This window comes from Calliopsis andreniformis, chromosome 4 (genome assembly GCF_051401765.1).
Source record: "Calliopsis andreniformis isolate RMS-2024a chromosome 4, iyCalAndr_principal, whole genome shotgun sequence".
Classification (NCBI taxonomy): Eukaryota; Metazoa; Arthropoda; class Insecta; order Hymenoptera; family Andrenidae; genus Calliopsis; species Calliopsis andreniformis.
The window spans coordinates 2,163,227-2,179,541 of NC_135065.1; the positions used below are offsets into that span (position 1 = coordinate 2,163,227).

The 16,315-nt window shown below is 38.3% G+C and overlaps 2 protein-coding genes across 2 annotated transcripts; both read right to left on the reverse strand.

Annotated features, from left to right (window-relative positions):
* Positions 1–6,923: 6,923 nt before the first annotated feature.
* Positions 6,924–12,847, reverse strand: Sidpn (bHLH protein similar to Deadpan). The gene is made up of 3 exons (XM_076376439.1): positions 12,671–12,847; positions 11,787–12,014; positions 6,924–11,231 (listed from the first exon to the last, which is right to left on the reverse strand). Exons 1-3 carry the CDS (start codon positions 12,845–12,847, stop codon positions 10,065–10,067), a joined length of 1,572 nt encoding a protein of 523 aa, XP_076232554.1. The 3' UTR covers positions 6,924–10,064.
* Position 12,848: 1 nt separating this feature from the next.
* On the reverse strand, positions 12,849–14,214 carry LOC143178029 (uncharacterized). Its single transcript, XM_076376440.1, has one exon. It carries the CDS (start codon positions 13,281–13,283, stop codon positions 12,849–12,851), a length of 435 nt encoding a protein of 144 aa, XP_076232555.1. The 5' UTR covers positions 13,284–14,214.
* Positions 14,215–16,315: the final 2,101 nt, after the last annotated feature.

Here is a 16,315-nt window from a genome sequence, read left to right on the forward strand (position 1 = left end):
TTATTTATCTCAGTGTTTCTTTTATTTTTAAAATTTTTATGAGTGTACCATGTTTAGAGATTTTACATTAAAAAGGTAAAAGCAGTTCTGGAAACTTAGGTATTGTATGTATACAATGTTTGCAGATACATTACAAAAGGTTAGAAAAACCGCTGAAAACTTGGATTGCAAGTCAATAGATGACCAAGAAGTAGGGAAAGAACATGCATGGATAAACTTTAAGAAAAGGAAATTGTTTACTGCATAATCTTTTTTTTTTGTTCTGCTTCTATCTGAGAGAATGAAAGGCACAAAGACCTGGGCATTGAGTACAATGACAATGGTAACTATAGTATTTAAGGCAAAAAAATGTTAATAGAAAACCAACTATTCATCTTACAGCTCAGAGATAAAATGCTGTAACACATACATATATGAATAGTAACTTATATCTTTCACAAAATAATATTATTTTCTAATTAAATTCAGTGCACTATAACAGAATCTTCATTATTTTCAAAGTATAAGCATGTAGATATATTAGAAACTTTATGTTTAAAAAGAGCAAAGATATGTAATCCGCAAACAGATATTGTTGATATCAAAGTAAATTACTATTGAGTATGATAGGTCATAAAAGAATAATATACAATTTTGTCAATGACATTGGGGATGATTTACTGGAAGTTCATTCGAAATCATTTGAGTATGTATTATTTGAGGAAAGGCCTCACTCATGTTTACCAAGAAAATGGATATCTGATGAGGAAAAGAATAATGCTTTGCAAAAGTTACTGTTCGTGTATGTGTGTGTTACAGCATTTTTTGTCTGAATTGTAAGATGAGTAGTTTGTTTTCTATCAACATTTTTCTGCCTTAAATATTACAGTTATCATTGTTACTGCACTCTATGTCCAGGTCTTTGTCTTCTTCAGTCTCTCAGTTATAATTGGAATAAAAAGAAGATTAAGCAGTAGACAATTTCTTTTTCCTAATTTTTATCCTACGTCTTTTTCCTACTTCTTGGTCGTCTATGCTGCTATTCCTTATTCAGTTATACTCGATTCGAATAACTGAATCGAACCGAGAACTCGACAAACTGAATAGTTTGAAAAAAGCCAGATGGTTCGAAAGGCATAGAACAGCTCGGAAAATCCGAAAAGTTCAAACGTATTTCGAATGGCTTGTAATGATTAACGGTCGAGCGTCTTGAATTATCCAAGTAGATTATAGTAGATACACGTTACTGCTATTTCAAATATTTTTAACTACTATTCAGAACGGATTTATGAATTCTTTTAAAGATCAGTACTAATGATGCTTCGTTTTATGTATATACATATATAAAATATGTACATGTATATATGTATATTTGTATCGCGATAACTAACGTGTTCCTGATTTTTTTCATAAGTTTCCATCTAATAGTTCAAGAAAAATTGAGCAATAAAGTAGAGATCTTGAGTTTCTTGTACAAGACTCGAGCACAGCAAGTAGTGGACGCTACACGTAGCTTGTGCCCTATCACCGGACGGCCGTCCGTTCACTATAGGTGCTCTCTGATTGGTCGATGTTTTTCGTTAATAACTCGTTAACAAAGCTTCAGAGAACATTTTTGCAAAGGAAAAAGGTGTTTAGAATCACCCTAGGAATCTCCCCTTTTCGGCTCCGTCACCTTATGTGGGACACCCTGTATACGTGAAATGAAAATGTAAGTTTGTGACAAATCACGCTACATAATCATGGTGTTATCGCTATGGTGTTTAGATGGCGATACTGCCTTTGAACCCACTGACGCTAGAATCACCCTGTAGGTAAGAAATTAATAAAAGGTACAAGCATTGATTAAGTATACGAATAGAACTTACACCCCTTAGAATAAAAAAAGATATAGGGAGAAAATTTGGAATATTTTCATAGAAAAAATTTTGCAAGATAGGATTTCTCTTAAATTAATATATAACAAAATTTATTAAAACTATGTCCTATACAATTAATATCTAAACTCAAGCTGAACTTTACTTCTAATCTTATAATTAATTGTGTCTTTTAATTATTAGGGAAAGAACAGTAGTCTAATTATGACTTCACTGAATAGAATCGGTAACTATCAACGTTACTTATCGACAGAGTACTTTTCAGTTTGAGATCACTTATGAGATCTGATTTAAGTAGATGGCAGTGATAGATTATGATCGATATATGATCGATTAAAACTTCTTTTGTAATAAACATTACGTTATAAAGTGGACTACGTTTAATAACTCATATCGATACCGAACACCGCATGGGAGACAGGTTATAGAAGGATTCTACCGTACCATGCATGTGTTATAGTAGCTTCCTATACCATTGGTTTTCGCCCGCTCTCTGTGATTTTTGAACAATGGATGTAAAAGACACATTGTGTTTTCATCACTTACACCAGTAAAGCTATTAAACGAAAAAATATTTCTACCTTACTACCTAATATACAAGGTGTCTCATTAAATCATTCTGCTTATTCATCTCTATAATTTCGAGTAATAAAAGAAAAGACGTACGCACATACATTTACAAACTATTATTGCAAAAGCTAATAACAAAGTGGGAATATTTATTCTAAATGAGATATCTAATTTTCTATGGTTAAATGCAACAAAACAAGGAATTTTACATAATAGTACTAAGGTACACTTATTCTAAAACTCATTGCTTTTGACATATTCGAGTGTGTCTATCCTATATTAATTTAAAGTATGATTCGAATTAGTTAGTACTTTGGATAGTTGACCGACAAGTACGCAAATAATAAATTAAAGCGATCAGTATAAACATAAAAAAGCATATTAAAAATTATTTAACTAAGGTGATCAAAGTAAATTATGAAGAACCTATAGATAATATTTGCTGAATGTAAAAAGTGTACTAAGAAACATTAGATAATATTTCCAAAATTATAACATAGTACATTTTATTTTGGTTAAAACAGCTCATATACAAGAGAGACCGCCAGCCATCTTGGGTATTCCTTACTCCCGTTCCCATCCCCACACAACTAGTCGTCTAGAAATGCTGCTATAATGCATGACTTTGTGATTTTTCATACCGTTGAAAGATATTTGTAAGCATAGAAGTGTTTGAATAAAGCGAGTATTTCTTATGTATTTCAACAGGAGCAGATGAATTGGCTAACGTGTTACAACATAGCCCATCTTCTGCGTGTTGTGAAAAACACGCAGAAAGAATTCGTTTATTAGTAGTGGAATTTAAAGCGAAATCACTTGATGAAGTTTTGAGCGTTTTTAGACATTTTTTGCAATAATTTATCAATTATCGACCTCGGTTCAATATTGTGAATTTCTTAAGATAATATTTACTTATTAACCAGGAACACTGTTCCCGTCTAATGTCGTCCTTCTACCAAGCGCTACTACGTGCGATATCTGAGACTTCACAACTTTACATGTACAATTACGTATATGTATATGCAGGTGTCCTAAAACATAGAACAATATTTGGTAATATTGTGTTTCATTTTTGAGAAAATTAAGTTTGAATTACGATCGGATACAAGTTTACAGAAATAAATTCCCCTTTCTCTGTTTATCCCTCAAAAGCCTAAAACTGTATTTCGGTACACTCGTACTCAGTTAAAATTCAAAATTAATTTTTTCGAAAGCAAAGTTCGATGTGAGAATAAAAAAATTTATTCTATATTTTCGACTTATTTTTTCTTGTAAAATCACTACCTTTCTACTTGCACCACCAGTTCTAAGACACACTGTATAGACATACAATGTAATTACGCGACATGCAATACCCTGTTTGCGCGAAATCGCGTCTTGGCCTAACGCTCGTTTACACCGAATAAGAATACTTTCGTAGCCACATGAATGACCGTCCATCGACCACGCGCAGGCAACCGTTTCGCGAGTATTACACGGTCGAACTTTATTTTCAAAGTCTCATGTATCGTACGAGTATCAGTGCAACATTTTATTTTTACGTTATTACTTCATTGTACCCGTCGCGGGTAACCCATGAAACAATGAACGCCACAATAAGATTGAATGAGAACGGACGGGCGCGACAATCAGTTCGCAGGGTATAATAAACACTTGCGTGCAATTACTCGGATAGCTATGAAAGATTGTATGGAAATTCTTACTCGAGGACACGTGCACACAGCCAATGGGCATTGACCTGCATCGATGCTATGAAAAGATGAAGTCTTATTGTTTTTATTTAGTATCCTCTATTTTACAATACGACCATATTTTATTTTTAATTAGAGAGAATTACTACACTTTTAACTATTTTGTCTATTGGTCGAAAAATTGTTCTTAATCGGACTATAGTCCCGTATAATACAGAGCGTCTTAAAAACGGCTTAAAGATATCCAAGTGCAAGAAATGTCTTTGAGATGTTCGAATTTACAAATTAGTATGTTTGTTTAGGATGTTTTAAATGTCTTAAAGACGTCTAAATTATGTCTATAAGACGTACAAACAAAAAATGGACGTCTTTAAAACGTCGAAAAGCGTAAGTTTTTAAGATGTACATGTGATAAGTTTTTAAGATGTCACATTCGTCACTTGCTTCGAAACATGTCGCGAGGCAAGTCTCATCAGGTTTCATCAATGTAACTTACTTATAATAATAATTATAATCTTTATTTTTATGAGTAATCATCAAATCTACAGCACAACCTTTTGACGAGGGAAGATAACACTGTTCAACACGGGTCTGATTTTGTAAACGTGAATAAACATTTCTTATAGACTTCGACGTGCTGATTACGAATCTGCAACCCGTTTTTTCCCAGAACGTACAGTTTTTGAAAAAATCAATTTTGAAAAAAATGACAAATTTTCAACTTTGGGATTTTTTTCTGCTTTTACCGTAGTAGTTATTTAGTTGCTCTTTGCACGAAATGATTCTGTGGACTCTCCCGAATAAAATAATATAAATAGTTATTAGATTATAAACATCGAAATAGGTTTAAATAACAATTAAAGTGAAAAGGACACCCAAAACGCACCCATTTTTGCTGATAGTTTTCACTTTATTTCAAAAAGTAAGGGTCTAGGAGAAAATTTGACTATATTACGCGATAGAGCAAATCTTTCTACTAAGGAAAGCATCAAGCGAATGTCCAAAATTATTTTTTATTTCAATATAGAAATAAAATAGTTTGGCGAAATGCGCGGCGGAGACAGTGGTACTCAATGACGTCAATGCGTATAGGGACCGCTGAACGGCAGGCGGTAGGCGAGACGTCCTCCGCGCGCGCCGTTGCCATTGAGTACCACTGTCTCCGCCGCGCGTTTCGCCAAACTATTTTATTTCTATATTGAAATAAAAAATAATTTTGGACATTCGCTTGATGCTTTCCTTAGTAGAAAGATTTGCTCTATCGCGTGATATAGTCAAATTTTCTCCTAGACCCTTACTTTTTGAAATAAAGTGAAAAATATCAGCAAAAATGGGTGCGTTTTAGGTGTCCTTTTCACTTTAATTGTTATTTAAACCTATTTCGATGTTTATAATCTAATAACTATTTATATTATTTTATTCGGGAGAGTCCACAGAATCATTTCGTGCAAAGAGCAACTAAATAACTACTATGTTAAAAGCAGAAAAAAATCCCAAAGTTAAAAATTTGTCATTTTTTTCAAAATTGATTTTTTCAAAAACTGTACATTCTGGGGGAAAACGGTTTGCAGATTCGTAATCAGCACGTCGAAATCTATAAGAAATGTTTATTCACGTTTACAAAATCGAAGAAAAGTCAAAATTTGTCGAACAGTGTAATTAGAAATAAGTTGAACTTGTTAAAACGTACCTCCTCACGGATTTCAAAGACCTGGATATATGTTGTAGAAATCAATATTTTGGTCAACTTTTTACTACACATGTAATCGTCAAATCACCATAGTTTCCAAGATAGTAGCAAAAATCTTTCTGGACTCCATGGTAAAACTGGATGGTACGTGGGGAATGCAGGATACGTAGAATGCGAAAATGAAGTAGGTATAAAACATACCTTCTACGATCGAAATTACAATGATAGATATTAACTGTCTCAACCATCCTAATTGAAACTTCGCTTGGAGTACTAAACTTACAAAAGGTATTAACTCCACTCAATGTTAATCACGCATCCAACATCTCACATAGACCATCCAGTGTTAACCACACATTCAAATGGGATAGGGTTTGGCATCATGGATTTACGTAATCAAACCTAACAAGCAAGTCAACGTGTCAGTTGTACTTGGGACTGTCTCAATTTCACGGATAATAAAAATGGTAAATAGTAAGTACCGAAAGCTTCTTTATTAATATCTCGAGAATTAAAAACGATCGACAGTTACATATATAAGAAAAGGACATAAAAAGGTCGATCTTAACAATATATTTCAAATTTCAGAGTCATTGAAATCCGTGATTAGATACCTCTTCGATAAGTTTAGTAGAAATAATGTATGATAATTATAACGTTTGCATAATTGTGTATGTAAGCTTCGTAGTAGATGATCTTCTGCCGCTGTAAGATGGTGGTTGTGACAACGGTATGATGAAAAAATTGATCTAAAATTGGAATAAAGAAGAATAACATAGGATCAGAGAAGGTAGGGTGAGGTAACGAGATAACATAATGGTGAAAGAAGGGTCGATGTGTTAGGAGTTAGACGGTGGAATGGGGAGTACTCGCGTGTTTCGCGAAAAAGAAAGGCGCACAAGTTGGGTACGGATCTCAGCGACGTAACAGGTGGTTAAACTGCTGTAAAACAGCTATAGGGGTTGAGAAGGTCGGACTTTGTCGGTGAATGAAAGTGAAGCCGAGACTTCTATTTCCGTACTACTTTTCTTTCTGTTCTAACTATTCGATTCGTAAATTAATTGCTTGCATAATGTAGATAAAGGGCGTTCATGTAAGAGATGAAAGAGGAGTCGATAGGGAGAACCAGAAACATTTATTTTGTGTATATATTCATGTATATACTATGTAGTATGTAACGCCTGTTCAGGAACTTAACAAATATAAGATAATTACAATTTGTTCGAATTGTCTTTTCAATGTTGTTTCCACAATTAATTTAATGGTCTTTTGATCGGTCTTCGTATTTCTCATATTTTTTTATTGCCGCAAATAATGTATAGATTATTGATTCTCACATATTCTATTTCTCTTTGATGTCTTTGCAGATTTTTAAAGTCTCGCCTATTCTACAACACGCTAGTCCAAACTAATTCTTAATTTTTCAGAATAGTCATTATCTGAGTTACCTAACAGATTATCTACTGCCTAACACAGCTGCTTCACACTTATACAGAATTTCTTTCTTATCGAATCAACCCTTTACGATGGCCCCACGTTCATCTAGATAATGCACCCTAAGTTTGAGATCTAGAAGATAACTTCTTAATTATCGTATGACAGTGTGTATTATATAAACTAATGTATAAAACAATTTTATGATGAAAATATCCAAGTGTCATATTAATGAAAAAAGTGTAAAAGGAATTACATTAAAAAAAGAACCTAAAAATAGGATAATAGTCATTAGAATAACTTTCTGTATTTATTTTTTTTATTATTTAAACGCAAAAATAAATAAAAACTTCTCTTATTCAACTGCGATGTTCAACTGATTGTGCGTTATAATTATAGCGCGATATAGACAAATTTTTTCATGGTTTACTGGATTTCATGGCCGACGCAGGTACTCTGAAGATCCGAAGGGGGAAATACAATATTTAGTTTAAATTCTTACCATTAATAGTATTCCACTATGAATCGGTAACATAAAGGTAACTGTACGTTTGAAAATTTTGTATAACAGTTTAATCAATCAACTCTCGAGAGTACTCTAAAGTTGCGTATCCATTTAAGAGTAGTTTTGTGAATTTTTATCATCAGAAAAGCTATAAAAGGCTTACTGAAAGCTTATTACCAGGTAGAACTCTCAAAAGCTCTATATATTTCTAAGATTCACACGTGTTCAGTTTAGACAATTTATTTTGAAATAAGAGGTTGAATAAGAGGTCATGATTATTATAAGGGCTGTAATTCAGAACTTTCAAACGTCTAAATAGGGTCAGTTTGAGACCTTCATCTCATCGGTTCCACTTCCGTTTCTTCTGTCCTTGACTTTTTTTAATTCTTGTAACATCTGTAATCTAGATTGTTAAATAGTAAATTTCATTTAATTTTATTTAATTCATTATACTTTACCTGATTCCTCAAATTATGAATCTTAAGTCGTATTTCTGCTGCGTAACAGTTAAAATGTGATCCAATTTCTTTTAAGTGCATGCTTAAACTCCAATAGAATTATTTTACCTAAATACCAACGATTACTCAGTATCTCGAGATAAGTGTGACCAAACTGTCCTGAATCTTATTGAATTTGAGCTTTTTTCTGGAAAAAATATGGACCTATTACGCAAAAATTACAATACGTCTTTGACTCTATTGGAATTTAAATATACATTACTGTATTTGTCTTCTTTCAATTCCTAAATTTGCTCTTCGTGTCCTACAACATTGATTGCAGTTTATATAAAGTATCTAATTTAAGTTGAAAGTTTGACTCTTCGATTATTTTTGTACTCTCGATTTGTATTCTCAGAATACGAAACAGGTTTGTATTTCAATAGCAATTCTCCGATATTAATATTACTTTGTCTTCATTTGAGAGTAAGTTACAATGCATCCGCTTCTTGATAGTTGAACGATGCTTTCGGACAGTCACTCTCAAGCACAGGGTCCACTTGCATGAAATACCTTTGAGAGTAGCTCACGATATTTTTACTCTCAAATGGATACGTAGGTTAACACCTTACCGTCGGATAACGCATTTTTGTCGTCAGTATCAACTAGGGACCGTGGGTCCTTGTTGTTGACGTTTAATATTTAAACACACGATAAAAATTATATTGAATGCTTACTATTACATACGTTCTGTTTTCTCAGACGATCATATGCTTACAACACCACGACTTCTCCTCCTCCTGCTGCTGCTTTCCTTGATGAATTAAGACATGGTTACTGTTTCGTTTCCATGGCTGCTATTATTAGCATTATGCATATCAGAAAAATGTACCGGTTTCGATAAAGAAACGGAAAGGAGAGAAGGATAGGACAGAGCGCCTTGTAATTCGGTATGTACATATGTTTATATTAACCGATGTCTAAGTACATTGGATAAGGAATTTAAATCTCGACGCAGTGATTACGGAAGTAAGAGTTAGGTCGAAACCACGTCGATTTGTCTAGAACGTGAAATTGTTGCTCTTGCGAATACATTCGCTATAAATTCGCTCACACTCATGCGTCATTCTCTCTACATTATTCTATACGCATATACACCTAGTTAACGACAAAATAAATCTATACTCGGTATAGGTTGTAATTCTGATTGGGGCTATGTACACGACGGCGGAATAAAGTACTATGCGCAAAACTCTCGTTGTTCGCACTCTACGACATGCTGTTTGTTCCTTATTATATATTTATGTACATACATCGTTACTTTTAACGTTTAGAACAGGTAACGATTCTTATCTCTAACTCTTAAATCCTTTCCTTCCTCGACCTTCTTCTTTGCTCCTGACGACACTTTTTTCGCACACTTCTTGCACTGGACGAGTTAAATCGATGCATAACGTATTGCACAGTTCCAAGGAGGATACAACTACAATTGTCCGACGCAAACGTTACGAGTGGTTGTTTTGCGAAATGAGTGACGTCATATTTTCGATAAATCTAACATACGAGATGATAGACACCGTTGCGTCTGATCAAAAGCGAACAGTCTACTTGTACGATACCACGAAGAACGTAAGCATCTTTCGAGTGTACTCTTGCGTATTTCAATCGCAGGTCCACATGTTTCGTTACCGAACACTAAATATCGTCGCATTTGTTTAATGTTCCTTGAGGACATCGTCAAGCGTGCCACTCTCAGACATTCCCTGTATCGTGACTCGACGAATACTAATCCAGACGCATACACAAATCTTTTTCTACGAACACCGAGCATAAATGTGCGCACGGACGAGATCCTGGCACGTTCGCTGCGCGAATCACACCTTACCAAGGTCTCCACATTCCTTCTTCATCCTTGATAGGCTGGTGTGGAAGAGGAGATGGCGATCGAATTCCTGTAACGAATTCGCTACTCGCATGACTGGACGGTCTGTCTTCGTGCGTGATCGACCCCTCCGTGGGCAGTCGAGTCGTAAATTGTTGCTGTTGTTGAAGATGATGCTCAATACTATTAACCATGGTTATCGAGTTTCTGGTGTTAGTTTTGAGCTTCTTGGAAGTAGTGGTGAAATCGAGCGGCTGCTCCGGCTGCTCGAGCCTTGGACTTTTGCTCGACTTTGGACCGATCGTACCGTTGGTAGCAAAGGTAGTGGCGGGGCCGGAAGCGGAAACGGAAGCGGAGACGGAAGCGTTTACGGACGTGACGACGGTGGCGGCAGCAGCGGCGGCGGCGGCGGCATTAACGGCGACGGAAGCCACGTCCTGCCATTCCTGTATATCTTCGTGTGGCCGTTTCGCGAGTTTGTCTGTCGCTTTGAGGAGGGACATATTAGTGGCAGCCCAAATGGCCGTCGGTGGGTTCGGTCCGATACTAATACCGTTCGCGGCAGCGGCGGCTGCTAGCTGAACGTAATGACTTGGTAACAAAAACACGACTTGTCCGTCGGGTAGTCTCGAAGGTATCACTTGTACGACCGACAACATGTTCGGATTCTGCTGACCTCCCGAAGTCTGATCAATGATCGACATGCCGGGCGGAGGGGGAGGAGGTGGATGATGATGAGGTTCAAGACTGGCAGGATTCAGTTGACCAAAGGCAGAGGTCGGTCTGCTGTTGCCACCACCGCCGCCACCACTGTTACTATTATTGTTGTTTTCGTCGCCCGCGGTAGTACTACTGTCCGGCCTGGCTGGTTCAATTTCCGGGATTTCTGCTTTTATCAAGCCCACGGTCGGATTCAGAGTCGTACTGCAGTGCGCGGTTGGTGGCACGTGATGCTCCAATGGACCAGGACTTCCCGCCCCCGTCGCTCGATCCGTCGTCACGCTTCCGGGACTGCTGCCTAATCCGCTGTCCGGTCTCGAACCCAAATCTAAGTCCAATTCTGACACACAACTGTCTAAGTGCCGTAGTAACCTTTGCTTCACCGCAGGATCCATCGGTGTTGTATTTCCGGTGATTATATCCGGAGCATCGAGGTATCGACTTACCTGCAACAGTAAAGTAAAATCGAACGTGTCTAATTGCTAATATAAATATATATTTTTTATTGCATACACGTAAGTTGACTGTTCTTACAATGACCTGATTTCTTGGCCAATTCGATTTTATGTTTAACACGTTCACGTCGGCGCTGCAATTCGAGTTTGTCGCCGATGGGTGGCTGCTTTAAGAGCGCTATGCTTTATTGGACGGTGTGAGCCACCAGTGGTACGCGCCGCCCGATGGGATATTCAAGTATGAGCCAGCGGTGATACACGCCGCCGTGAATGTGTTAATAAACAATTTATATTTCGAATTTCGTTTCATTCTAATTATTAATTCCTTTTAAACACTGTATTCTTGTATTTGTCATTCATGTTATTGTGGAACAATTTTTCGATTACTTTCGGTTCTATCAATGTTTATGTCTCGAGACTAGGTATGAATTTGTTGAACGTATCGAACGCATTTCAAATTTTAAATTGAAATTGTATTATGATTGTAGCAATTTTATACAAATCTCGTTAGAATGTTATCACTTTTTGTGAGGGATCACAACTTACCTCCCTGGAGCAATCTTGATAACCAGCTTTATACCTTGACAAGCCAGGCTGAGTGAGAGATCTTTGTCTTTGCAGATGACGAACGGTTAACTCTAGAATGTCAGCTTTCTCAAGCTTGCTATGTTTCGTGTTCTCCAGCCTGGCACTGTCAAGGATAAGCGCTTTCAGCGCTGCCAGTGACTGATTGATTCTTGCTCGTCGTCGCTTTTCCATTAGTGGTTTGTTAGCCTGAAAACATGACGATGATTTTAATTCACGTACTATTTATTACTAAAAATATAAAAAAAGTACAACGGCACAATTGAAAATTATAATTGTCATAAAAGAATTTTAAATGACGATTATGATGGTATATGACAAATATTTAAAAAAAACGAAAGAAACGAAGTTTGTATTTATAGAAACGAATATGTACCATTGTTACTCAAACTTATTTACGCAATTTTACTTTTGACAATAAGTTCAATACGTTACGCGTATATGTAAATTCAAAAGGCAATATGTAGTGCTAGGCAAAATGAATGATAGTATTTTATTTACACTTAATTTATACATCACCATATGTTTTTGGATACGTAATTTTTTTCTTTTCTTTTTGTTTTAACAATTTCAAAGTCACCGTATGCACAACATTTATAGTTGTTTAGCAATTTACTTAAAATGTGGTATCGTCAAAAAAAAGACTTACAGGTCAGAAAGGATACAATACAAAAAATGAACAAAAACGAGTCAAAGAACTAATTACAATAACGATTTTACTTTGCAGAATCGAAATACTATCAAAGAAAAGGCGTTCAAAATCGTATAATTGATAAAAGCCATTTTCAGAAAAAAAAAAAAAAAAAATTGTAACTAAATTTTTGAGAAAAAATAATTTTACTCACACGACGGCCGTCCGAGTGTTTAGGGCTCGGGCTGAGACTAGGGTTAGGGCTGGCTGCCGGACTCGGTCCTTGATGCACACTTTGTTGATGTTGCGTCTGTTGGTGGTGGTGGTGATGTCTATGGTTGCCGGCCGATTTCTTCTCCTGATGCCTCAACGAGTGAAGACGAGCGGTCATCTTAACAGGCCACACGGGCCTTTGGTTGGTGCAATAGTAGTAATAATGATGGTGTCGATGTCAACGGTAGCGATAACAACAACAACAACAACAACGGTAATAGCGATTGCGGGGAAGATAACAACAACAACGGCGGTGGTAGGGATGGTGGCGACGACGGCGTCGGCGGCAGCGACGACGACGACGACGACGACGACGATGCCGACGACGACGACGACGACGATGCCGACGACGACGACGACGACAACGACGACGACGACGACGACGGCGACGACGACGATGCCGGCGACGACGACGACGACGACGATGCCGACGACGACGACGGCGGCGAAGACCGCGACGGCGACGGCGGAGACGGTGGTAACGACGGTGGCGGTGGTAAAGTTGATCTTAACGCCCAGAGTAGTCGGCCTGAAGCAGCTGAGACACTCAGCATTTCGCGTTCGAGAAAGCTACACAGCACTATGTTAACACTAAACTATGCTGGTTTGTATAAAAATCTGCGATCACCCACGTAGTGCACACTATTATAATTTGTTTCTTCTTATTTTACCTTGGAACATATGGTACAAGATAGAGTATCACCACGAAACCTTTTTTTATTAACACTATATAAACATCGTTATGGTGAAAAACAATTCAAGCATCATGTCAGCTGGAGCTCCAACGCTGCATCTTACTCTATTCCACGCAGACATGTTTTCGTCTCACACTGTCACACAGCCCTAAATCTAAGTTGTGCGCTTTCCAAGCGATCTATACACGCAATTCAACTGTTGAACTTTCCACCAGGAAGTTTCAAACTTTTCACTCGGTCGGGAGCAGAAACACATCTAGATGCGTAGCTTGACACCACGTGGTTCCTTGCACGTCACATTCACACATGATTCGACTTTAAATCCACTGGTTATAATACAGAATTATTTATTTTATCCCATATATCATGTCTCTCCCTTACACACCCATCGGTTTTCAATAGAACATATTGAAAAAGTCTTCATCGAGTTGTTCACCGTTGTTGACACCTGTCTCAAATATATCTTTATTCAAAATTCGTTCGTCGTAGTGTACCTTGATCGTCTTAAACAACAACCTCGTCAATCAAGCCGCGCAAAAGAAAAACTCGAATACACGAGAGTTTGAAATTCTCTGTTGACGTTCGCTAACAACTGCGTCCACGTAAATTTTCTGCAGTCTCGTTAAATCTCGAGACGAACCTAGAAATTCCAAATTTCGTCGTGAACGTACACAAGGGAAGTCGAACACGCAACATAGAAGGTCGCTTTTGCCAGTGTTTTATTTCTTCTTGGCCCGCAAAAATTGCCCGCGTCCTCGCTCGACGAGCGACGGTGACGGACTGCGAGTCGGCGAGCGGTAGCTGGCGGCTCTTCACCGAGATTCGCGCGTGTGTGAGTCGTGGACGAGAAGCCGGGGCCGCACGGCGGATCGCGCCGCGGTTGGTCGTGCGTGAGGCGGGGGTCGGTTGGTGGCTGCTTGCCAGAGTCGCTGCCGTCAAGGGGCCGAGAAAAAGAGAGAGGATGAGGTTCGGTTGCACACTCACGCGCGCCCTTGCTGCGGCTACGTACGCTCTTCCTCCCGCTCTCATCCTTCCCTTTCTTCCACACTTTCTCTCTTTCTCAGCCCCTCCAGCACTATCTCTTTCTCTGTTCTTGCCACTTCGAGCGAGTTGCTAGTTGGACGCGACCTACCTTGATCTCTTTTTTTCTCTTTCGCAATGCCGCTTTATCGTCTAACTACCGCGATGTATCGCTTAAACAAGAACCAATTTGAATCACCTTTAGATTTTTTTTTTGCAAAGTAACTTTTTAGTATTGGTACTCATTTCGTTTGAAGAAAGATTCTTTTATCCTGAAGAATGATAACCGTTTTCGTGAGCAACTACTATACGAAATGCGATATTTTATGTTGATCACCAGCTATGATACTGTGGCGGGAATCCATAGTCAAGCAATAAACTGGCGCTACATCGTTTGACAAGGATTGATAGTAGATAAATATCAAAACAAGGCGGCTGTTAGAAGGTGAAGAAACGATGACGTAGTCAGATGATCGAAATTTTTGAATCGAAGTTATATGTCTATAATAAAATATGTCCCTGTACAAAAATAAATGAATTGAAATGCTTGGGGCAACAAGAACAAAAACCACATTAGGCTTACACTGAGAAAATTGACTTCACAGATTTTCATTAAATCTTGTAAGCAGGTAAAAATTAATTAAATTTATACTATATAACGTATATTCATAACGTTTCTGTGTACTGTCAGTTTCTTGCTTATCCGCCATTTTGAATTATGTGTAGCTTAGAATATTGACTCAAAATAACGTAAATTTTTTAATTGGACAACAAAGATTTTTACGCATAGTGTAAATTTCATTCATTTTTAATCATTTTTGTTAGGTGGTTTGCGGTTATCTTGGAGTATGTTTCCCTGCAAATAGATAATTTGATTTTTGTTAAACTGTGGCTTATGTCATTGTCCTAAATGCTTCAACTGTAAATTAGAGAATTTTATTGTAACTTCGATTGATGTGCAGCAAGAAGATTATAAATATCTTTTTAGGCATAAAACTAAAAATATGAACTATTTTGCCTTTTTTCTATAAAATGCAACCTAGGACTACCATTTTTCAGTAGCCAAGCAACGTAAAAAGGTTACACCAGAAAAACGTACACCTCGAAGGTTCCATCAAGTATCAAAAAACTGCAATTCAATGGAATCGGGCGAGCATGTCTTCAAAAATTTGGCAAGAATACGAGTGTTTCTCAAAAATCAAGAACGAAAGGATACCCTATCTTATGTATCACATGACGAGTATCCTTACTGTGACGCCTTTTCGTCACTTTCCATCTGTCCGTCTTTACGCATACTCGTCTTTTTCTGTCTCGTTGTTTTCTTGTTTCCTCGTTCGTCAATTCCTTCTTGCTCGTTCTCTCACACCACGAACGAAAAGGCGGCGATGCTAACGGCAGCGGGTCATGTGCGCGCAACTGGATATGGACGAGGATAACGCCGCGCGGCCCAGGGAATTACGACGACTTCTCGAAGAAAGGTGGCAGAAGGATAGGGACGGATGATGGTTCGCTGTCGGTGGTGGTGTGGCACGAGCCGACACAGCGCGGTGTTGCGGCATGGCACGGCGCGGCACGGCGCGGCACGGCGCGGCGCGGCGCGGCTCGGTGGCGTGGCGCGATGCCGAGGGCCGCGGCGCGGCGTGGCGTGGCGCGATACAGGCGGCGCGCGGCGTGGCTCGAATCGACACGACTCGCCCCGGCTCAACATAGCACGGTCGTCGAGGGAGCGAAGCAAGTGCCGTCACAGGGCAAGCTCGAACCGTGCCGTTCGGCTCGTCGAGGCGATGAGCCCTCGAGGTGAGAGGTGGGTGACGGGTGGTGGGTGACGAGCGGCGGGCGACTGGCGGCGTGCGGCAAGCGACGAGAGACGG